The sequence below is a fragment of the Pisolithus orientalis genome (genome assembly GCF_024613125.1).
Source record: "Pisolithus orientalis strain OTSU chromosome Unknown F5J12scaffold_4, whole genome shotgun sequence".
Taxonomy (NCBI): Eukaryota; Fungi; Basidiomycota; class Agaricomycetes; order Boletales; family Pisolithaceae; genus Pisolithus; species Pisolithus orientalis.
The window spans coordinates 1,936,520-1,961,257 of NW_026260785.1; the positions used below are offsets into that span (position 1 = coordinate 1,936,520).

The following is a 24,738-nucleotide window of genomic DNA, read 5'->3' on the forward strand; positions in this document are numbered from 1 at the left end:
TTTATATTTTTAAGTCCATAAGTAGAATGAAATCCATAACTAAAAGAGGAAGAAGGAGAAACAGGAACAAATGTCCATACATTAGAGTCTGCAGGACCCAATTTCACTGCAGCTCTGATTCTTTTAACTGGTTAATATGAGTGACAATTTGCTCGAAGCTCATCCCCTCCATTGCTCTTAGGTGGGGGAGCTTATAGAAGGCTTCATGCCAGATGACATGCTTGAAATTTACATAGCCAGTCTTTCTCTCCTCACTTGCAAGCTTGGGAACCTGCAAAAACCTGTTTGATCAATTTATTACTCTAAAACAAAGAGATATCATACTCACAATTGGAAGCCAGCCTACCATGCAGCCACTGCCATATTGTTCACCATTGTGAATGTGAACTGGGAGGTTGGCACAATGCGCTACCGTGGGGTAACCCTTGACAGTACCATGAGATGACAGCTATGTCTTGTCAGCACAAAGAATAAATGCAAATGGAACAGCATTCTCCACATGTGTGGGTAACCATGACTTCATTTGCATAACAGGAAGAAACACAGTGAATTTACACAGTACAATGGTATGAAATAATATTAATTACAATGCACTTGAATATCCCACCAATGATCACCCATCCAAGGTTTGGTGTAGAAGTGTTCATATGTCTCACCATCAAGTTTGAAGACCCATTCAGCATCCTGGATGAAGTGCAGTTCAAGAAAAGGATTTTGCAATAAATCAAGGGCCCAGTCCCACAGAGGGTGGATGTGGATGGGGAATGTCACATCACTGCCCTTATAGGGCACAGCAATTTCAAACTTTGAGAACTGACAAGTGGCTGGGAAGTGAGCCACTTGTCAAAAGTGCACTGGAAATAAACAACTTACTGGTGTTAGTTGTGCCATCACTCTATCCAAAGCAGTGCAAAGCCCAGCATCATTATGCAGTGTGATGCTTGCTGTTCCTTGCCATATACAATGAATCAACCTGAGTTGAGCTAAGCCCAGCTTCAATGGCGACAGTAGCAAAAATGTAATTGCCCTCTGAAGCAAAAGGGCGCCAGGGCTCATGGTCTGGGGCCATGTATTTGAGGTTTTGCTGGCCAAATTCTTCGGCAGATTGGAAAAGCATTGGGCACTTGCTATGGGGAAGAAATTCAGTCTTGAATTCAGGACAATGGTCATTTCAGACATCCAGCACAGCAGAGTTTACTGAGTGACCTGCCACTTGGGCTGCAATTGACATGTCAGAATCCAGATTCATCACAAACAACAGGAGATTAGTTGAATTTCAGTTAGAGATGAACATTCTAAACTTACCTGAGTCCAGTATATTCCTATCATGAGGACTCATCATACCCATCAACACATCATCTTCATTGAGAGTGAAGCCAGTTGGTGATCCTGTCTCACAAAGTGTAAGCATTGAGAGCAACACTAAGGTGGTCTACATACCAGGAATTGATTGTGAAGGGCCCACTGACAGCTGCTGCAGAGCCTGAAGACCTGGTGATGCCAGGGTGCACTAATGACACAGACATAGCTGCAACTGCTTCCTTAGCAATTTTGGCTAGTAAACAACCATTGTAAATTAATGGACAGATGAGAGGGGGGAAAGGTATTGACTTGCTTCGATGAACATCTTGTATGTATGCCTTATTGTGTTTGTCTCGTTCTTTGTGGTTCATGTGCTCCTTCACACAACTGGTCTTGTGCTTTTTGATTCCTTGTGGTAGATAGAGATTACTGCAGTGCTTGCAAGGTTGCTTAGTGGATGACTTTTTTGACTGCTGGTAATTTTGATGTGCAGGCATGGTGGATGGAAGGCAACAGGCAAAGCTGATTTGGGTCTGAAATGACCCATAATATTATGATATGTAATTGATAAGTTAGATCAGAAAATTGATAATGATCATGTCACATGCACTTGCAATGATTCATTGGGCTTAAGGTGCACATCCAAATACCAAATGGAGTATTGTTATGGCATTGATATGATAAGACAAGATAAGATATCATTACATTGCCATTGTTATGCCATTGAATTAGGCATCTCAGTCACATGACAAGCCACCAGGATTGTCATGGCACTTTACTCTTTTGTGACAATGTCCACAACACCTTTGGTGTGTGACAATGGTGTGTGAAAACTTAGTCTTGCTCATAATGTGTATTGTGAGTTTTGTATACATGCATGTGAACATGAAAGAAAGTGAGACCAGATGCTGCATTCTGTACAAAGATCTGTTGTCATCAAGGAAAAAAGTCAGCAAGTAAGTGTGTGATGAATTGGATACAAAGGTGAAAGGGCATGCTCAACTTCCCAACAGTTGTCTGACTTGAGTGCATTCCATTGTGACCTTGACCAGCCAGCAATGCATCTGTTGTATCCACAGGTGCAAAGCATCACCAACACTCATTCTGTTTCCTGATGCCTTATCATATGCCTGTAAACTTTTGTCAGTAGCATATCCACCTCAAGTATCTTCATGCTCTTGCATCTTCATGGTCTCCATTTGTCCAGTACCTGTTTCAATTAGTAGCTTCTGTTCTCACATTGTATGAAATTCACCTTGTGCCTCATTCACCAATTCCCCTCACTGACAGTTGAGTGTTGGTCTCTTGTGAGGCATGACTTTTGATTCCCCCTCCACTCTCAGCAACTTCAAGTCTGCCCCTTCCCTGCCCCACCCATGTCCCCCAATGCATTCAAAATTCCCAATGGTGCTTTGACTCCTGTTGATGTGCCTGAGACTGCTGAAGCAGTTACAGACATGTTCAGTGACTTGTATAGCTTGGTGGTATGTCTTCTGTTCCACATGTGTACCAGTCTGTCAATATTGACTCACCACTAGAATTTTTCTCCCAACAGTTCACCCCCTGAATGGGCTGCTCCTGCTGCAGTCACTACACCTTCCACCATAGACCCTGCTTTACTCTCCCTCAATGCTTATCCCCCTCCTGATATCCCAGCTGACAATGTTCCCATCACTGAAATGACTGGGCATGATGCAGACATTGACTTCCACTTGATTCTGACTTTCCACAACACCCTACAAGCCATCATCCATATGCTGGACCATTTCCCTGCTGAACAAGTTATGTCCAAGAAGGTCCTTGGAAAACAGAAGAGGGGGGACCAGGGAAGGGAAGAGGAACTGAATTGTGGTTTCCTCACCTTTGAGGCTTCAACAGCCTTGTAGACCTATATATATATATATTTCTTTGCTCTGTAGTTTCAACACTTCATTGGTCAGAGCATATCTCTATCATCATACATAAAAGGAATGAGATTTTTGTCCACTCTGGCAGCCTGCTGTCCAGCATCCAGTAGATCAAGTTTCATGTGGTGGGCATAACAAGTAGTGAAACAGATTGCATGATATTCCCCCAATGTCCCTGCATCAGTGCATGTACTACTTACCACTTTGCTCCACAGCAGGGGGGAAAAGAGTTGGGTATGCATCTGATGTGATCTGTTCCAGAGTGGTTGCTAACAGTGTTAATCATGATTTACTATTTCTCAACACTGACTTCAATCTGTTGCTGAAGTACCTTTGATCTGCTACTGAGTGTGTTGCAAGTCTTCAGGTTCCTTGCTAGGATGGTTGATGGCTTGCAAAGGACAAGATGGTGATGGGTCAGAACAGATATCTGCAATGTGCTCAAAATTCTCTGGTTGGAAGGCCACTAGAGATGGTAAGTAACCTACATCACCTGTGTCCATAGGAACATATCACTATCAAGCTGCTCAACAATAAAAAATTCATCATCATGTTTGGTGTCAGGTGCTAGAATGGCTCCTCAGATGATTGAGCACAATGGTATGAAGATGGATGCAGCCCATGGAACTATCTTGACATGTTTGAGCCTGAGATCGCAATCAATAGTGTGAGCCAGTCTGATCCTTGTTGTGGAGGGTTGTGCCAAGATAAATTCCATGTTTCCTATGTCTGGATTGACACAGGAAAACATGCAGATGAGATGAACAAAGGTGGTTTCTGTCTCAGTGTATTGAAGAAGTGCACAGTCATAGGGGGGCACACCAAAAAATGATGGGTTGCAGCAGAGATGATCTGTGCACTGGTTCCAGGTGACAGTCAACTTGTAGTTGACCAGCATATAATGGTATTCTTTAACCTTAGCACAAGCACAGTTTCAACTAGATGAATACATAATGAGAGTGTAGATACATACCACAAAGTCAGCAGGGAGGGAGATCCATGACTTGACTTGATATCCATATGCTGGAAGGGTGTCATTAAGGAACTCACAGAACCTTTGACAGAACTGATGGAATGCCATATCTGGCTGACCATTTTCCTCCAAGTCTTTCAGGATTTGGGTTGTGATGACATGTGCACCAAGCTTAATATGATCAAGTGAGGTATGCTCACTGACTGCATCAGCTTCTGGATCTGATTCCCCAGAGACAGATTTCTTGAGGTAATCAACATGCAATCTGAGAAGCTTTGTAGCAAGAACTTAATGATCTACCCACAAGACCTAACATGTATTTTAAAGTGACTGTGAGTAGGAATGTTGGCACACACAGTTGTCATACCTGAGCAGGAATGTCTCTACCATTCGAACAGTGTTCATATTCATCTTGGATTGGCTTATGTATACTTTCATTGGGCCAAGTGCTATAGTTGCATGCAGCACCCTTTAGGCAGATATCTCCATTGACATGCTTCCAAAGGTGGACTTTCAGGAAATTCCAGTCAGATTGCAGACCTTCAATGTTGGACTTCATGATGCATTTGATGTAGTCCTGAGAATGACACATTACAACAAATTGGCATGAGCACAAAGCATATAACTACCTTCAGTGTCTGGACAAATGTCAATATCTTGTTGTTGATCATGTTAATCATATGTTCAGTCTGGACATCTAAGCCAACAAGGCTATCAAGCTGTAGGTAGCTTCAGATGACTTGGAGGAGGTACCCTTCAGGGGTTATACTCTTCTTCAAAACATTGATCACTGCATAGAAGATTTTCTAGGGAAACAGTTCATTGACAGCTGTCTGGTATTGGACACATGCACCTTGGAGATATTGGCCAGCTTGATACCATCTGAAAAAGTGATGTGAATAACTTGGTTGAAGTGTGTGAGGTTTTGCCAGTGAGGAAAACTTGCAACACTGTCATTGTTAAAGGTGAGAAGTGACAATGTTCACAGTGATTGATTGTCAAACAGTGACTCACTACTTCTTGACATTGGCTTTGATCTGTTGCCCAAGTGCCTTTACAATCACCTTTAGGTCCCCAAAGACATCCTTGCCCCAAAAACCATGCCCATAATGCAGTCTGTCAAAGCTGCAGGTGAGGTGGAGATCAGAGAAGCCAATCATCCAGAACATGCTCTGCATCCCATTAAATATTAGTTCATTGATGGTGATTTGTCAGTGGAAACTTAATTCTATCAGTCATAAACCTAACCACTTTAGCAATTCATTGCCTTCAGCTCAATTTGTTGCATGAACACATAATGCATTGATGCCCTGGGCATGCATATGAGGCTCAAAAGTCCTGGAGAGGTCATGGAGTAGCTCTGACAGTACAAGACATACAGGGCAAGGGTGTTTGCCACTGCAACCATGAGTGAGTGCCATTGAGTTAGTACTGCCAGTCTGAGCCAGAAGAAGAAAGTATATTACATCTCTTCAAAATTGGCAGACAGTATCATAAGACTCAGAAAGAGCCAATGGGTAATGTTGTCATGCAAAGATGTATGTGCATACCCAGTCTTTGAGTACTGCTCAATCTCCAGTAACTTTTTAAAAGATTTGTGCCAAATGACATGCTTGAGGGTTGTGTAGCCTAGCTTTCCCTCTTCTTCAGCATCTTTGGGGACCTGAAATGTTCTTAGTCTATATGAATATCTAAACAGTGGATGTCATTAACAATAGGCAGGCAAACAACAATGGTACTCCCACCAACAACATTGCTATTCTGAATCTCAACTGGTAAGTTTGCATAGTGCACAACAATGGGGTAACCCTTGGTAGTGCTGAAAGATGATAGGTTGGATTTGTCAGCATAAAGGATCAGGTGAAACAGCACAGCATTCTTGATATCTGGTAGACTCAACTAGCACAAATACAACATGTTATGTACAGGTAATGAATGACATATTGACCAGGCACATACTTGAACATCCCACCAATGATCTCTGGTCCAGGGCTCATCATAAAAACATTCATACTCAATGCCATTGTGCCTGTAGAGTCACTGTGTGTCCCAAGTGAGGTATGGACTGAGGAATGGATTTTCTAAGATATTGAGTGCCCACTCCCACAGTGGGTAAATATGTGCTTTGAACATACATTCTTCCTTTTTGTATGGTACCTTAACTTTGACCCTGGAGAACTATTTAGAGAGGTAGGACAGATGGTGACAAATGGATATTTGGAAATCTTACTGGAGTGAGTTCCATTGCAGCTGCATCACACACTTTGCAAAGTTTGGCATCATTCTTGAGCATTACTTGGATGGCTTCTTGTGTGACATGAGCAAAGAGATCCAGCAGGGCATTGACCTGTTGCTGATTGAGCAGTGAAGCAAGTGCAATTTCCACAAACTCAAAGTCACCCAATGTGTGGAATGGGGACCAAGGTGTCTTGTCAACCAGGGATGCAGATTTCTCACTGTGAGCATGGCACTCTTTGTAAGACTGATAAATCAGTGGTTGATTGTTTCTTGGATGAAATTAGATCTTGAATTCAGGAAGTTTTGCCACATTAGAACTTGTGGAAGTTGGCATCAACATGTCTGAGGGAATTATGAGCCCTGTGAGAACATGCACCAAAGTGAATATGTACCTGAGGCATGGAGCATGTCACTTGTCTCATTGTAATCTTGTCCCATAGTCACCTTGACTGCAGCTGCAGCTTATCTGAGACTAGGACCACAACATAAATGAAACTCAGACTCACTGGGTTCATCAACAAAAAAATATCCTGTATCCATACAGTGAGCTTCAGCACTCGAGGCTGCAATTTGAGTACTGATGCTCTTGCAGCTTGATGGTGGGCAGCTGAGTTAATAATTGAAGCCAGAAACCATTAGATTGAGTCTGCCTGTGCTATGCACCAATTCATGCACCTTGTTGTTTCTCTTCATACTGATGTTCAAAGCTACATGCTCCTTCTCATCTTCTTTGCACTTCCTGCAACTTGCCTCATGCTACTTGAAACTGGTTTTCTGAAATTTCCTGTTACAGTGTGGGCATTGATGGAAAATGGCATGATTCCATTCAGCATTTTGATGGGTTGAAGCCAAACAGGTGGTATGGGAGGGAGCCATGAGAGAAGATATATTGTAGCTGGCTGAGTTTGTCAGACATGCTGCATATGCTGTGTTTGGCTGATGTAAGACATTGTCATGTCATATCAGTCATTATCAAATCATTATCACTCAGTAACTTGGGCAACTCCTGTCTAATGAAACTTCTTCCCTTGGCACTTCCCCCAAGCTGTTGACATGTCATTACCAGACCATTTTAATGACCCTAATAAGGAAACTTGTGAGCATTGTCAGCTGGCAGCATTATCAGGCACCTCCAAAATTTGCAACACATTTTCATATCTTCCTCCTGCAATGGTAAATACATGTGTTTATGTTTTTCCATCATCCCCTGTAAGCATGCACCTGTGATCTACCTGGCTCCACATCTAAATGTCCTCAGGCTCCTGAATTTTGTCTGCAGTGCAGACTATACTCAACCTCCCATGACAGGCCCCAGCAGGTCATGATGCTGATGCACTGCACTGGCACATCTTGAGCTTTGCTTTGCTTCCCATTTGTGGAGACCTTGCTTCAAGATGCAGTGCTCCAGCCCTATATTCATAACTGTCAAGTGACTGTGCATGAAGGGAGAAGTACTTACCATTACTGCATGTTCTTCAAATGACACTGCCATCTCCAGGAAAATGCCATCCTGAGTAAGGCTGATGATCCATTTTGTGGTGATGTTGTTGTGATGAGACTGGGGACTCATACTCATTCCATTGTAAACATGCATGCAAGGGATGCTGCAATTGCTGACTACATCATATCATGGTCAGTGAAACAGGTTGATATTTTATCAGTTACTGAAACTTATGCAGGGTTGTTGAATGCATAAACCACCACAGATCCAAGCCTCCATGCTTCATTAGCCTTGTGAAGTCTTTGCATAGCTATACCCATTATAACTTGTGGTCATCTCATTCCTGCACATTGTAGATACCATATTATGATCTACACAATGCATGAGCACAGAATGTCTACTGTTCCCCTTACCTTGATGTCATAGATTGGACAGGAAAAAAAAAGATAGGAAAAAAAAGGGCAGTCTCAATTGTTGAGCAACACACTACAACAGTGGATGGGTATGGTAATATTTCTACAGGGATGTCCCAATGTAGCCTTAGAGGCTATTGTGGGACATCCCACTGCTTGCCAGAGGGGGGGGAGGGATGTCCCAAAGTAGCTTTATAAGGAAAATGTGACCAGTCCTAAGATTGAACCAGTGACCTCCCAGGTGTTTACCAGGTGCTGCAACCACTGAGCCATATGGTCTGGGTACTAGTGTCAGTAGCTTGGGGGCTTAGACTAGCACTGTGGGAACAAATCTCCTTGAAGTTAATGCACAGAATGCACCATCTCCAATGTGGTTTCTTCATCTGGCCACTTTTGGAGTGCAAAAACAGTGCACACCCCCTAGGGTCATGCAAATGGTCTGATTGCCTTTTGACCATGTGTCATGTGATGGATCAGGATATACTGCTGTGTTTCCAGGAGGCCTACTATCAGTTACCTTGTGTCCATGTAACTCACATGATCTGGACTTGCTAAGGATGCTGCATGACCCATTGTACTGAGCATGCATGGGTTCCAGCTGCAGTGCCTAACCTGATGAAAATGTGACTGGAGCTAGCATTGAGCCAGGGCCTTCTCAGTGTCAAGCAGCTGCTCTGACCATGGAGCTACCTTGCATTGGATTCTCTATGGTGCCTGTAGGATTAGTGCAGATTACTACTTCACACCTTAGAGGCTGCTTTGGGACATCCCTCTGGTTGCCAGAGGGGGGGGGGTGGGATGTCCCAGTGTAGGCTTAGAGGTGTTGTGGGACATCCCACTGGTTGGCAGGGGGTAGGGTGGGATGTCCCAATGTAGCCTTAGAGGCTGTTTTGGGACATCCCACTGGTTGGCAATGGGGAGGGTGGGATGTCCCAATGTAGCCTTAGAGGCTGTTGTGGGACATCCCACTGGTTGGCAATGGGGAGGGTGGGATGTCCCAATGTAGCCTTAGAGGCTGTTGTGGGACATCCCACTGGTTGGCAATGGGGAGGGTGGGATGTCCCAATGTAGCCTCATAGGCTGCTGTGGGACATCCAAAGTCCCCTTGTGAAAGTCAGTGGAATGTCCCATCCCAGCCTCAGAAGGCTATGATGGCACATCCTCCTAAGTTACCTTTGCATACCAGTACAATGCCCCATGACAACCTCAGAGGCTCATCTGGGACATTCTGCCCTCTGCAGATGGTGTTGCAAAGGTGATCAACACCATGTTCTATGTGGGGGACTTTGAGATATTGGCTTGTCACACAAGTGTTCAAAAACCATATACTTCTTCCTTCATACAGTACAAATTGCTTGAGGTATAGACACAAATTGATTGAATTTATTATTGCAATTTTCATGGCAAATGTGGAGGCCCAGGTGGGTCGTCCCTCTGGCAACTAGTGAGATGTCCCAATACAGCAGAATCAATATTGCAAAGATGCACATGAAAGGTACTATTGTATACTACTATGCATGGTGGGATGGGAGGGGATGTATAGGTTGAAGGATACTTTGTGGATTAAACCTGTCAGAGGAGCAAGGGGGCTAGGATTTCTGCAGCTATTTCAATGCTAATATAAGCTGCACTTTCAGGAGTAGGGACCCCTGCCACCCAAGGCAGTCTTGGGACATCCCAAATAATTGCATTCAAATGGATGGCTATGTGGGAAATCCCATCTGTCCCAGGGCCTAAAAATCTGCATAGCCCTGGGACATGACCAGATGTCCCTGGGCAGACCTTGGTCTGGGAGGCTATTAGGCTGGATGGTTTGGAGAAACTATTCAGCCTAAATGCTTATGAAAAATGGTTACCTGAAGTGCTGCCATCTCTACCTCTTGGCACCTTGCACAACTAGATGTATATTTCAGGTGCATCATTATCATGTCACTGACAGGCCAGGCATGGGCATAGTTATCAAGATCTGGGAACACAGCCACAGCCTAAGGACATGTCAGTGATCCTATCTCCTGGCTTCAATCAAGACTTACCTTGTTGCATACAAGTCTGAGAAGTGTTGGATTTTGCACAGATGCACACTTGGTGATGTCCAGGTGTTCATTGATGGGGTGGAAAATATGTTTCTACTCTCACACATTTCAGATGGGACACTCAGGAGTATAAGTTGGACATACCTTGAACTTCACATATATTTTATGGTTCCAATCAAGAGCAATTTCAAGTGTGTACTCTCCATGTCCAGGATGTCCAGGCTCCCCAATAGGCTTGGGAATCTTTGACTCATCTAAGAGCACACTTGATGTGAGATCACTGTCAGAGGACTCAACAGACTTGGCAGCCAAGTCCTCTTCTGAGGATGGCAGAGTAGATGATGCTCATTGGATGACAGGTCTCTTTGAATATGGGGAAGCTCTGTGTTTAGTTGACTTGGGCTTTTGTGTGAGATGGAATTCTGGGGCAGGTGTAGATCTACAGGAGTTGGGCAGTTCTTCAGACTTGATGACCTGCCTTGTGTCCAAACCAGCTGGAGCAAGAACTTCATCAGCAAGCAGCATCATAGGGCAGCATGGACTTCCAAATAACTCAATTTGATCTGTTAGCATGGAGGGTAAAGGTGGAGGAACAGTGGAATCATGACCAAAGAAAGGTGATACTGGCTTGGCTGTGGTAGGCATTTCTGCTTAGCTTGAGCAATGAGATGCTTGATGGAGATTTATGATCCTGGAATGCAGAGAGGCATTGTGGCATTTTGAAGTGCAAAACAAAACAAGAGCTGTGATAACACAGCACATGGTGATTGGTAACTATGACAGCAGTACAACAGCAGTACACAATTATGCAATTATACAATAGCATCAATTATTGAGCTGGGCTTGACACCATGGTACCACACCACAATAGTGGTATTGTCCAACAGGGTTGTGAGGGACCAGGGTGGCCCTTTTTTGGGTTCCCTAGCACATACTTTTATCTGCTATTCATGTGCAATGAAAGCAGGTGACGAAATCACCAGAAGTTCAAACCATGTACACATTGCAATCACTATTCTCCCCTTCACCTTCCTTAAAGCAGCATTACCAAAAAGTCACTTCTTTTATTTAAGAGCACAGGATCTGTGCATGTGCTTGCCATATCCATCAATGGACAAGTTCTTGCTGCTGGCAGTAGGTTTGTACCATGGACTGAGACTCATACTAATGATGTCTAGGTACTGAGGGAGTTAAGCTCTGGAACCTCAAAACTCAGAAGGAGCTGACTTTGGTGACCTACTTGGAGTCCCATGGCATTATAAGTTGCGCTATTTGGATGAAAGTGAAGCAAGCACCTGCTGAAACTCTGTGCCATGGCACTGGTATGGGATACCTCATATTCATGAGATCCAACACTCTTGATGTAAGACACTTCTCTTGATGCAAAAATTCATCTAATCTGAGATATGTAGAAGCACTTTCAGGAGATTTGTGCCAGGCAGCTAGGCTCAGGACCTGAAATTACCTGTGTTGCATGGGATATGTATGTTGACCACTGATTCAACCTGCCATGTTGCCATCAGAACCCAAGACAATATTGTTCAGGTTCTTTCACTGAGTATGAGCTGGTGTTTGCAGTTCATCTTGATAGTACTGTTCCAAAGTCTATTGCCTTTGGCAAGAATGGAAGCATCTATGTCTTGGCTTGTATGATGGAAATGTGTAAGTGCTTTGTCTTGTGTTGGAGTGTGACTCATGAGGTCTGTAAGTGTCAAGATGGATGGAAATGATGGAAAAGTGATTGCTGAACATCACTGTCAATCAGTAATGTAGAACCAACCATATCCAATTTATGTCCTGCTCATATTTCAATAGCAGATCTGCTGCTGTCCATTTGAAAAAGGGGCTATTCATGATCAACAATGCAATGAATGGGTTTACTATGTATCATCTGGATGGTGCACAGTCCATCAGAACATTCCTGACTGACCTGCCACCTAGTTTAGCCATTCCAAAACAAGTGGGATTTGGAGAAGAGGCCAGAGTTGTTATTGGGGGTAGTGATAGTGGATGTGTATACATATTTGACAGGAAAACAGGTCAGTCATTGAAACACTCCATCACACCAATAGTACTCTCATACAAACCATTGTGGTTAGTCATCTCTCAACATTATTTTAAAAGCCTTTACTAAATATGTGCAGGTGCAAGATATCAGTGGATGTTGCATTATTGTGTGCACTTCACTAGCTGCCAGTCACAAGAATATGTCAATTAGTGTATGGGATCACATGTATAACTCATGGAAAGCTCCTGACTCCAAGCCTTGGACAATTATACCAATGTTACAGGGCCTGACTGGCATTATCATTGTGTGGGCCCTAATCATGCTAGGAGGATGCCTCCCAATTGCACATACTAGCATGAGTATGCTACCATACATAAGATATTACATCTTGATTCTCAGGAACAGATTGAACTGGGCATGTGGATGATGGACCATCTGTGCTGGCCAAATGTATTTACCATTGACCTATCCTGCCTCTTCCATGTCAAACCCACATATGCAGTTCCTTACAGTGGGGAGGGTGACACCTAGATATGCTTTGGGACATTGCACAGCAAATCAGTGAGGTCAAGCAAATTATTGGGGATGTACAAGCCAGACACAGTGCAACTGGGACTGCCAGCATGAGTGGGAGTGATGGAGTCATCACTGGGAGCCAGAGGAGGCTTGAACATTGGAAGGAGGACTATGCTGGAGAATCAGTGATCTACTAAATGTAGGTTGTCATGTTATATACCCTGATATCAAAATTTCATCTATTGATGACCACTGTAACAATGGGGCTTCACTCTGAATGAAGGGTTGAAATCAGATGCCTGATGATGGTCCTAGGTTGGCTTCATGTCATGTGGACCATTGAAATCTGAGCAAGCCATTGTTGAATGTTTGAATTAAGTAGTATAATAAAAAATCACCAGTACTAGGAAAGCTGCTATGGAGAGGAGTAGGTCTCTGACTACTGCTTCTGTAGCTGACAGGGATGCAAAGCTCACCCTAGCTCTGGTTTGCCTGGTTGGACAATTCAGACACCATGTCTCAGGCACCTAGGACACAACAGAACCCATTTCAACATCAGGAAACTTTTTCAGGTGTCTGCCAGTGCAACTGACAGTCTACAGAACTCAAGTAGGGTACATAGGTACATATACCAAAGCCCTCCAGGCTACAGGTTGTCACACCTCACAGATCATCAGCATCAATATTACCAGGACCATCACTGTCATCATGACAACATTGACCACTGTCATCTCCATCTTCATGGCCATCATTGTTGTTGCACAGTCAGTACCATATCAAAAGTTCAAAATCTGTCATTGTGGCTGCCTATAGTGATCACTGCACTGTCCAGGAGTTGTGAGCACTTACCCCATCTTGACATGTCCATATCATTGTCATCCTAGCCCACACCAAGTTATTGTTGTCATCTCTGCCCCACTGTGACTTGCTCCCTTGGCATTTCTGTGAGAGTGTATTGCTACCAAAAGTAAATGTAATCATGAAATTACCTCTGTGCACTCTGGAACTACTCAATGTACTTGTCTATTCAAGATGGATCTTGAGAAAGATGTTCTTACATGAGCAAATGCAAATGCAGTTGCACCATCCACAAGGGGGTAATTTTGGGGCATGAGAACAGAATGGTGAATGTTGGGTTTCTTGCCATGGTGCCCTGAAATCGAATCTAGGGAGTGAAAAACTGAAGGAATTAGGGCCTAGCCGTTCTGGTTTGCGAGATATTTCAATTCTGAGATGCATGCTGCAAGACAAGGAAGTGGCAGCAATTTCCAGGTTCTTCTCTCATGGCAAACCTTTCCCAAAACAGCTGTAATACAAGTGTTCAAAATGATTTCACTACCCATCTCTCTCTGCCAGATTGTCTAAGTGAGAATGGTGACCCTGTGGCACACCAAAGTTGAGTGATGCAGTTTGAATTAGGATATGGACAATGGTATAAACCCAAAAACTGTCACCATTGTCATCTGATGACTGTGAGTGTTTAGGGTCATAGTAGGAATCTCTGTCACTTTCCATTCTCTACCACCAGTCATGACAGCACTGGGTCCTTCCTGAATGCTGGCACAATGCTCCTTGAACTCTCTCCTCCTCTCCAATTGTGCCTGATCTGTTCCATACTCATTACACACTTGACCACCACTTTTTCCATGACCAAATTGTCATCCTTCTGCATATCCAAGGCCAAGATCACAGCAGATAATGTGTTCATCAAGTTTGGTATTGCTGCTATACTTCATGAATGTCAGGTAGGGGTAAGCAGATACCACCACCACCCTCTGGACTGGTATACTTACAACTCATATACTTGCTCTTCAGATGTATAGGAGCCCAAGCTTCCAATCTGAGAGCCATTGAATGACAAAGGGTAGTGTGTAGTGTCATGTGTATAATGTTGGTGATTTTGAAAGAAAATCATACTGCCTCCCTTACATCAGCCACCACTATGTCCACCACCTATGCCAACATGCTGAGTTTGCAAGGGGGTTATTGGGGCTGGTTTATGCTACTGACTCATTTCTCCATGCAAAATGGTACCTGTCACACATCACATCCATCCTGCTTGATTACTGTGCCAAAACTCATTCAAACTAGAGGTAAGACAGGGCCCAGATTGACATTTGGCATTTCTTGAGGCCATGAAACTCCACCATTTGTTGGGATGTCACAAGTGGTGAGGTGCCACTGGTGTACATGCATTGGGCATTTTGCTGCTCTTCACAACTGACAGGTTGAGGAACACCTATTCAGTAGGGAGTGATATGTTGGTGATGCCCAATGAAGTTGCCCACTCTACTTCCTGCTCACTGTTTTCATGTTGTTGCAATTGTTGCAATCTCTAGTGCACAGTTGGCAATGAAATGCTTAATGCAGCTGAAATGCTACCAGATCAATTAAGTCCTAAGACATATCCTACTTGCTGATTTCACAGCCAATGATCCATCACTAGGCTCCATAATATTAATTGTCAACTGTTTGCCACAATTATCACAATCTTTGTTGTAACTTGTTCCATCATAGATTCATGACACAGCACCACTACACACAAAGATGTGTGTGTTATACAGTGATTCCCAATCTTATCCTTGTTCAAAAGTCACTGCCCTGCCACAATATGAGTTGCAAAAGCTGGTATTTCATTGCCATGCTCACATCCTTTTCATCTCAAAGCCCCAAGATTACATTGTACCTCATCCTCAAACATTTGGAGATATCCACTTAGTGTTGATACCACCAGATTGGAGGGATGCCTGCCTCCCACCCTACTCTCAAACAATGTTTTTGCAAAGAATGCATCAAGAAAGGTGACACAGACACCCATGGGAAAGCAAGAGGTGTTCTTATGGAGGCTCATTTTATGCCAGCACACATGAAGTGAGTTTGTGAAGAACATGCCACCCAGTACTCACCACCTGTCCAACAGAGCACCATAGATGCTGTAGACTCTGTTGCTGGGCACCTCTTTGCACTTACCATTACTGATGATGGTCTGGACCCTGGTACCACTGTCAGTAAACTGTGGCACTCCCACACTGATTTTCAGGCCATGGGCTCAAGCAGCAGCATGATTAGCAACCTGCCCAAGGCAATCCCTTTAGAGGATCTTACCAGTAGTCTGAGTCACATTACCCTTCATTCTCCTGGGCCTTCCATCACATTCCCCCCCAAAGACACCCTTGAGAGAGAATGGCTCTCACCTGACTTGCCTGTTACTTCCACTACCCCCACTGTATCTGGTCATTGCAAGTCATCAAGGAATGGCCATGATCATTGCACCATCAGAGCTCTTCAGATCCTTAGCAACATTGAATCTCAAATCCATTGCTGTCAGCAGCTCCTCCTTGATTCATCAGACCTCAGCTCTCTTGATGTCCAGCATGAACTTGTTGTTCTATGCAAAGCAATTGATTGGGTTACTCATTCCATGGAGTTGATGGCTACATGCAAAAAGGCTTTATCTGCATTGTTGGATGAGGTCCAATCCCAGGCAAATGAACAGGTACCTACAACTTTGCCTTGAGATCTGGTTGAGATTGACACAGGCAAGTATCTGGATGTTGTGATTTTTACCATTGCTGATGTTTGATTGTACAGGGAAGCAGTACTCACCACCAATCAAGCAAATGGATGTGATCACCCAAGTTGCACTATTGCTAGGAGTCATGTGCAGTATAATCTTTGGCATTGGCACTCTGCATGCTAACTTTATTATGAATGGACTTTCCCTCTTGCTATACCTTGCCTTTCAGAAGCTGGATGGGACACTGAGTCATTTGCATGGGACTGTGCTGAAGCAAATACCATCAACCACCAGTGGCATCTTGTCCAGGTTCCACCTTGCAGCCAAGACAGTGATGTATGCTGTCCACAGCTGCCATTGCCTCTATGCTCCCACCTTTTCACTCAGATTGGATGTCCCCACTTATCCTTCCTTCTGCACTCATTTCCCTTCACCAGAGAAGCAATGTGGCGAGCCATTACTCAATACACAAGCTGAGGGGAATCCTTACCTGAAGAAGGTGTTTGTCTACCATGACTTCAAAGACTACCTCATAACACTACTGTTTCAACCTGATACTGAGGCAGCAATGGACTCTGCATGTGATGATTTACATGCCTCATCCTTGCCACCATGCTTTGTGAAGAACCCATTTGAAGCCCAGTTCCTTCAAGAGTTCCATGCACCTGTGCCTGGGAAGTGCTTCATTGATCATGGAGATGAAGGTTGATATACATTTGTGCTTCACATGGATTTCTTCAACCCTGGAGGTATGAGTGTACAGGGACCAAGTGTGTCATCTGGGATCATTCCAATGGCATGTCTCAATCTGCCTTTGGATGTGCGGTACAAGCCAGAAAATCTTTATCTTGCTGGCATTATTCCAGGCTCCAAATAGCCATCACTTGAAAATCTTAATCATTACATATGACCACTGATGAACAACCTAGTTGCTGCTTGGGATTCTGGTATTTGTTTTTTGAGAATGGTGAATCATCCTGGCAGACAAGTTACATGCTGAGGGGAGAGGGATCTCCCTACACTAGGAGTGTGTATATAGTGTCAATAGGCAGTCTACTAAGCATCTTTAGGCATTGCAACAAAACAAACAAATGCAACCCCTCTTGAGTGACTTTGACACTCTCTAGGCTCTAGGTCACCTGATACTACATCTTCCTCCATCAACTCACTTCCCCTGTTGTCACATCACCTCTCAACACTCCCCCTAGCTGTTGCGATGAAGGTCCAATGCTTCTGACAGGTTTCCTGTTGCCTGTACTCACTCACTTGTGCTCTTCAGGTCTGCATTGTTGGTAATGTATGTACCATACTGTCACCTCATTACCTTCTTGTTCACTTCCATTCAGATCACTTTCGCTTCATTTACATTAGTCTCTCTTTTGATTGCCAACAGTATTTGCCACAAACTTGTTCAGTACCATTATGATGCTGGCAACCTTGAATGACATGTCATTGCATTATAATGTACATTACAATACCATTCTGATGGAATCTAATAGAACAACTGTACCTTACCTATCATTTCAACAAGCCACATGACATTGTGATAATCTTTGATAATCAGAAGGTATTGAAAGGATAGTCCTAATGACTCTGTGTCTATAATATATGTAAGTGAAGTGGCACTCCAAGCTGATCATTATCCCTTCACCATCATGCACTGCTGTCCTTACCCTTCAAGGTGTGTATCACTTCAATCTGTTGCAGAACCCACTAACTTCCCACTATTACTTGCTATCAACCCAACATAATTGACAGACTACTGCTACCATGGGGCCATCTCAAAGGGCCCACTCAAAGTACAAATATTCTGAAAAGACTCTAGCAGGTCAGATATGTGAAGATTGCAACAAGACATTCAAGCCACATGGCTTCAAGAGGCATGAAGTGAGCTGCAGGAAACAAACCAAAGCTGAGCAAGAATGCAAATGATATGGCCAAGTTTTGGAGCAGTTTGAAAAAGGTGAGCATCATTCTACATCACTTGTCCTAAGTACCACTTCCCAACAGCCATGCCTGAGTCAGCACAATGCCACACAAGGAAGAAAATGTGGAACCCAACATGTTACATTCCCCTTCCAGTTTTGTCACTGTTCCACATGGCAACAAGGCTGGCCCATCTATATACTCATTTGATGATGAAAGTAAGGCTTCCCTTCCCCTTCTTCTGCCAAATACACAACTGGCTTAGGAAATCCCATTGTCGATGCCCCACTGCATGAGTTTGTGGAACACAAATACCCTGCCAGTGCACATGAGAATGAACCTCTCAGAAGTCCAGGTGCAATCCTCAATTTAGTTTTTTCTATTTGATGATTACAAGTATGCCCCCCTAGCACTATTGGATGCTATGATGGGCACAAGGTCATTGACTACTCAATCCCAGCCATTGCACCCCTGGCTATCACAGCAAGCAATAGAACTCAAAACTGAGTTTCATCCACACAGCAACCAGCCTCTGCTTTGTCAAAGTTTTGATGAGTTCTGAAGGTGCTTGACAATGTTTGTTCCTCCAATGGACAACACTCCCTACTGACCATTCTGTGGTGTTGGCAACTTTGAGTTTATGTAGATTGCCCTGGAAGCAAGCCTAAATCAGAAGCAAGTTGACACTTTGTTAGATCTCATTGGCCATGTTGCAAAAGGGGCCACTCAGGTGACTCTCAAGAATGACATCAAGTTTCACAAAGCCTGTGATGCTGCAGCAGCAGAGCTCACACTGGTATGTTAGTACCATGTTCAGATTACTAACTTTGCTGTAACTGCTCCATCATACTTACAGTTCTCTAAACATACAGTTGTCATGGCATATAAGAAGGAAGTGTGGACATACAAGGTACATACATGACCCATCTGGGAATGGGCACTTGACATTTTGGCTCTGCACTTTGTTTGGGATGCACAATGCTTGTTCAAGCATGATGGACAGAATTGAGCACACTGCAAACAGTTTGGGAAGTGACAGGAGAGGAATGGGCCACTCCTATTATATGGGTGGCCTGGACAGCATTTTCAGTTCTTCCAGCAGTCACTCTAGAGACTATTCTCCTGCTAGCAGAGGACAGCTGCTAAGGATGTCCCAGTTTGAGGATTTCCTTATCCAGCTGGGACCCTTTGATGACCCTGGCCACAGTAGAGCTCCCCAGACCAGTTTTAGAGGAGATTTGATGATCAGAAAGGGGAGATTCAGAAAGAAGATGGATATTTGCTCTAGCAGAGGCAAAAATGCATTTCATGGTGAAGTGGAGTTAGCTGAGTGGGACCCAAGCCATTTTGATGGCTCAGGATTATGTACAATACATAATCAGGCAAGGCTGAAGCACAAAATCCCTCACAAGTTGCAAATCCTCATGTTATTTGCTAAATAATGACTGACAACATCATGCTCAAAAAAGTTTATTCCTACCAGGTCCTGTTTCTCCTGCATATAGCCCAACATCTCCATAACAGTCACCTTCAATGCCTGCCCAAAATGGTACAACTCACCACAGGCACTGATACAGTACATCCCCATCATAGGAGTTGGGATTTTTCTTGTTTGTGCTGATGTCTCTTGCTGGATGTCTCCCCAGGTGACTGGCATGTATCTACTAGTGCATTTTTGTAGTCATACACCCCATGTAGATTACCATACATCTTTATTATGCAAACTAGATAACAATAATGTTCATACTAAGTAATGAGCCAATTTGTCTGTCAATGTAAGGTATTGAAACCTAGCTGATGGGAATTATTATATAATCCAATGGACTGTAAATATATACACATGGTGACTTCCTTGCTTCCACACTCTTACCATGACCATCATCATGGGTATCATCTGTACCACTGACTTGTCAGGCAGTTTCACCCATACCATTGCAGCAGTAAGTACCCATCACCATTGTGCCATCAAGTTATTATTATTAACTGGCCCTTGTTAAATGTTGACAGTTTCCCACTGCCCCCAATGACAAAATGGAATCACCACTGACACTGATGATGATGCCAACTTCCTTTCCCTTCAACCATCCCCAGTATTCCTATACTGAGCCATTGTGCACACTTGTCACATTGCCCACCAACCCTCCATGTGCTGGTCCAGGATTGCTATTTGTCTGACCTGCAGCAAGGTTTTGGCAGTGCAGGTATGTGGTCACTGCTGCTTTAAGTTATTGCAGCTCACTGACTTGACACCAGTCAAACACATCAGATTCCTCAAGTCCTACATGCTATGAACTCCTTATTCCCTGATAGATACCCTGCACCTACTTGGAATCACTGCATCATTGTTTTGTCCTCTTATATTAGCCTCAAGTTTGGGTACTACAACCTATATCCATGTGGTTAAGTATGCTGTAGTCAATGCCATGCACACTCATGTTTTTTTTTAAAAAAAATGATTGGGAATTGTGATGAGAATAAAAGAATGAGAACAAGAAAAATGTTGTTACATTGACCTGAGTCAACATTGGTAGAGTGGAAGGTAGCATCATAATGATAAATATGAAATTATAATGAGTGTCAACATGTTGGCAGGTGCCAGTAGCCTGTCATAATCCCTTAGCATAGCTACATACATTAAATAGCCTTTTAAGGGTGTTATAATGACAGTATGGCATGTTGATGGTGACAGAGCTCATTGTAATGCCTTACAACACTCTCTCCTTAAATAGCCTTTCAAGGGAAATATAATGACTACATTGGGCAGTGATGATGAAACCCACTGTCATTCTTATGTCATTATAACATCATCATTATAAACTTTTCCACCATTAGCATGCATTAGAAGGCAGGGTGGGAAGTGGGACCTTAACTTACATTGTAATGTCTTGTGATGTGTGCAAAAAAGTTGGGACATTCTGGCCTCATGGCCATCATTATGTCAATCTCACCTAATTCCCATCATTTCTTGTCAATCTTTTGACCTTTGATGTTGCTTACTTCATAGTTACATACTTCACATGTAGCTACACTTATACCTGTCTTCATTGACAGGAAAATAACAATTTTGAAGCCCCCAAGTTAGAGACAGAGAGAGAGCAGAAGTAACAACATCAACACAACCCCTTCCCTTTCCCCTGCCTAGTGCTGAGTAGCAGGCACAGTTGTGACACTGTCTAGGCCAGCTCAAGGCTTGTCTACCCATTATTCTATTGTGCTTTTTGTTTACAGGTTGATCAACTTGCATGACTCAGTCACATTCCCTCCCTACTGTCCTCCTACAGCTAGATCAACTCCCCTTGGGTCAAACTCACCCCTTCAGATTGCCTATCCCTAGGCTGGAGCCCACACCATCATACTAGGTAGCAGATACCTGCTCCCCACAATGTAGTGCCACTGCCCTTGTTGTCTGTGATCTCTCTGCCTCTTGCCACCTTGCCACTTTCACTGGAATTGGGAGTCAGTTCTTCTGCACTGTTTGCAGCTGCTACCACAAGACAAACTACAGTTGGACAGACTTCAAAAACTGGATGGCATGTGACAAAGACAAGCTCTGCCAATATGCAGAGCAATGGAGGGATGCACATACATCTTCTGCATGAAATGTGAGTCAAAGTGTTGGTTCAGTGGTGGAAACCAACCAAAACCAACACAAATGACAATAAGAGCAAGTGGTGGTGTGCCTATGCAGTATCTAGATGTGGAACCTGTTATCTGGGTGAGTTTTTACAAGCTATAACACTCAAAGATGAGTGCTGAAGGTTGGGGGTGCTCCTGACAAAGAAGGAGCAGGAATGCAAGAGGAAGTGATAGGGTAGACTGCTGTCAGCCTACAGAAGGATGGATGACAACTTAATTCAATGTCCTAAGCTGCACTGAGCTCAGGGAGGACTTGGAGCGAAGTATATTGATGATAGATGATGATAAGCAAAGTAGACAATAGCTAGACCCTTAATAAAGTCTCAACTATTGAAGCTGATGAATGATTTCACTGAGAGATGATAAAATGCAAGCAAGAGGGGCTCTCTGATGTCTTCTTCTTTTGCTATCTAAGTACAGTGATTTATATACAGTACAGGGGTGTTGCCTATGGAAAACAAGGTGCAAACACTTGGTAAGTGATTGGTAACTGATGAGTAAGGAATGTAAGCAATGGGTAATTGTCTTAGAAAGCATTGGTGAGCATTGGTAAGGACAAGTAAGCCAAAAAAAAACAAAGAATCAGTAAGCAAAGTCAAAAGATTGGTAAGTATTGGCAATAGGTGAGTCAAGGACAGTCAGAATGTCAAAGTATGAGTCAAGTAATGTCAGAAACTGGGGAAGCACACTGGAATCACATTAGGGGGAGGCTGTGCATGTCACATCTTGAAGAGATTGCTTCTAGGCCAAGGTGGGATGACAGAGAGGCAATGCTGATCTGATGCTGATATAGTACATCCAAAAGCAGACAGGGTGAGTCAGATGTCAACAGGGGTCAAGCTTTGGGGGTCTGTGGGGTGACAGGAGCATAGGGGATCACAACTTTCCCCCCCAAACCATCCTCTCAGTGAAGCAAATCAAAATTCATGAATGAGGCTCTGTTGGAAGAGAGGATGAATGGGGAGTGTCTTCTGCTGTATCTTGCAATAAGAAGGCAAGATGTGCATCATACTCATCATGGATGTGATCAAGGAGAGTGGAGAACAGTAGAGTATACTGTAGCTGTTGCAATTTTGGAAGAATGACAGATGAGATTGGTATGAAGACATTGCAGGGAGCAGGGAGGAAGGATCCATATGCTTCTTGGACTGGAGAGACTGAAATGATCACATAAGACCTTTCCAAGTGAATGACAGACTTGAAGCATCCAAGGAACATCCTCCTAGAGGTCATCATACTGACAAAAAGAATGCACTGTCCAAGCTGGATGGGCTGAGAGGGGGCAGACAATGATGGGATGTACCAGGACACTTCAGGATGGAAGCTGGTAGGAACTCCTGGTAGATATACATAGGCATGGTCCCTAGCAAAGGGGACAAGTGAAATGATTGATGTGGAGGTGGCCATATCAGAAGAATTAGTGAAATGAGCATCTTTTGGAGGGAGTGCTGTAGAAACATGTGGAGTGCACAGATCCTTTCCAATTTTGGAAGGCAGGATCACATGGCTGAGCACTACAAGTGGGTGTGGGAATGGTGTCAGTATCTGCAGAAATGGCAGAGATATGTCAAAAACTGGAATGCCATGCATGGGCACTTAAGAACTTTTATTGGTGCTTAACTCACTTCCTTCCTTTTTCTCCTTGGCATTGATGACTGCCAATGTCCCTGGCTGTCATTCTTCACATGAGGGCTATAGGCTTCATCTCCATTCATCAGCAGTATCCATGTCCACCTCACCAAACACCTTTGGTGTGTGACAGCAACAGGATATTCAAGGAATATGGTGTCTTCTACTCAGAACTGTGGCATTTGCCATATTGGGACCCCACTTGCCAACTTGTCATAGAATCATGTGTGCAGCCTACTTGGGTTAACCACAGAGACTTCTTCTGCTGTGCACTCCATAATTCCTGCATTTCACTATGAGTGTAAGTGGGTCATCCCTGGTACCCCTGAGGCACTGTCCATGATAACAAAGGAGATCACACAAGTCTTGACACTTCACAAGCTTCTTGTTTCACTGGTCCCATCATATGATGAGAACACAGCTGTTGATTCCTTCATGATTGACTTGTAGGAGTCACTGGTCCACAAAAATGCTCACCCTCTGAAATTTGTTTGCCAGAGCTTAGGGTGTGTTCCCTCAAAGAGTGGTAAAGTTCTCAAAGCTGATTATGCCAAGGTGCTTGTTGCTTGGGTAAGTTGTTCCTGATCTTACTATGTGTCCTGCAGCTGATGTGATGTATACTCAGTGGCTGCAGATGCCCTTGTCTGCATTACAGCACTTACCTGGCAAGTTTGCCAAGTCAGATGTGTTGAATCAAGTTTGCAAAGTTATTCATGACATTGTGATGCCATTGTGGTTAGGCTCTGTTCCCAGCAATTTTGGAAATGTGTCCACTGGCACTATCAAGGCAGATGAATGGTGCTCACTGATTATGGTTTATCTTCCTCTAGTTTCAATCAATCCTTGGGGTACAAGTAATGACTGTTCCAATGATGGTACAGACCTTAAGGCAATTCTCAATCACACAATGGATATCATTTCTGCCATCAATCTTGCCTGCACTCAGACCATGAGTACTTCATGAGCTTCTGCATATCATGCCTATGTATGTATATTGCCAGCTATGTTGGAAAGCTGAAGGATCTCTATCCTACACTTGATGCATGACCCAATCACCACACATCATTTCATATATATGATTACCTCCTACTCTTTGGACCTGTGCAATCATGGTGGTGCCTTCCATTTGAGCAGTTGATTGGGGTGCTGCAATGTCTTCTGACCAACTACCAGACAGGTTTGTGATTGACAGATTAAGC

General features: G+C 43.6%; 5 protein-coding genes and 1 pseudogene across 6 annotated transcripts; 2 read left to right on the plus strand and 4 right to left on the minus strand.

The window, feature by feature from the left end:
• Positions 1 to 579: 579 nt before the first annotated feature.
• Positions 580 to 1,799, minus strand: F5J12DRAFT_780421 (uncharacterized protein; the record flags this gene model as incomplete). The annotated part of the gene is made up of 7 exons (XM_051742467.1): positions 580 to 824; positions 874 to 895; positions 974 to 1,127; positions 1,199 to 1,218; positions 1,306 to 1,322; positions 1,345 to 1,432; positions 1,470 to 1,799. The coding sequence occupies 7 exons, from the start codon at positions 1,797 to 1,799 to the stop codon at positions 580 to 582; spliced, it is 876 nt and encodes a 291-aa protein (XP_051603953.1).
• Positions 1,800 to 2,678: 879 nt separating this feature from the next.
• On the plus strand, positions 2,679 to 3,188 carry F5J12DRAFT_889419 (uncharacterized protein; the record flags this gene model as incomplete). Its single annotated transcript, XM_051747327.1, has 2 exons — positions 2,679 to 2,786; positions 2,841 to 3,188. 2 exons carry the CDS (start codon positions 2,679 to 2,681, stop codon positions 3,186 to 3,188), a joined length of 456 nt encoding a protein of 151 aa, XP_051603954.1.
• Positions 3,189 to 4,126: 938 nt separating this feature from the next.
• F5J12DRAFT_780423 (uncharacterized protein) lies at positions 4,127 to 6,821 on the minus strand (the record flags this gene model as incomplete). Its single annotated transcript, XM_051742468.1, has 17 exons — positions 4,127 to 4,147; positions 4,183 to 4,232; positions 4,260 to 4,353; positions 4,387 to 4,447; positions 4,550 to 4,565; positions 4,615 to 4,759; positions 4,812 to 4,893; positions 4,936 to 4,988; positions 5,036 to 5,132; positions 5,197 to 5,307; positions 5,562 to 5,621; positions 5,733 to 5,845; positions 5,896 to 6,001; positions 6,142 to 6,211; positions 6,318 to 6,360; positions 6,413 to 6,664; positions 6,813 to 6,821. The coding sequence occupies 17 exons, from the start codon at positions 6,819 to 6,821 to the stop codon at positions 4,127 to 4,129; spliced, it is 1,383 nt and encodes a 460-aa protein (XP_051603955.1).
• Positions 6,822 to 8,480: 1,659 nt separating this feature from the next.
• F5J12DRAFT_t44 lies at positions 8,481 to 8,553 on the minus strand (annotated as a pseudogene). The gene has a single exon. The product of its transcript is annotated as a tRNA-OTHER (tRNA).
• Positions 8,554 to 9,846: 1,293 nt separating this feature from the next.
• On the minus strand, positions 9,847 to 10,952 carry F5J12DRAFT_780424 (uncharacterized protein; the record flags this gene model as incomplete). Its single annotated transcript, XM_051742469.1, has 6 exons — positions 9,847 to 10,070; positions 10,131 to 10,170; positions 10,212 to 10,259; positions 10,308 to 10,400; positions 10,452 to 10,627; positions 10,799 to 10,952. The coding sequence occupies 6 exons, from the start codon at positions 10,950 to 10,952 to the stop codon at positions 9,847 to 9,849; spliced, it is 735 nt and encodes a 244-aa protein (XP_051603956.1).
• A 465-nt stretch (positions 10,953 to 11,417) lies between these two features.
• F5J12DRAFT_780425 (uncharacterized protein) lies at positions 11,418 to 13,028 on the plus strand (the record flags this gene model as incomplete). Its single annotated transcript, XM_051742470.1, has 11 exons — positions 11,418 to 11,445; positions 11,486 to 11,670; positions 11,720 to 11,790; positions 11,831 to 11,852; positions 11,899 to 11,969; positions 12,126 to 12,346; positions 12,380 to 12,401; positions 12,452 to 12,481; positions 12,526 to 12,619; positions 12,715 to 12,765; positions 12,870 to 13,028. 11 exons carry the CDS (start codon positions 11,418 to 11,420, stop codon positions 13,026 to 13,028), a joined length of 954 nt encoding a protein of 317 aa, XP_051603957.1.
• Positions 13,029 to 24,738: the final 11,710 nt, after the last annotated feature.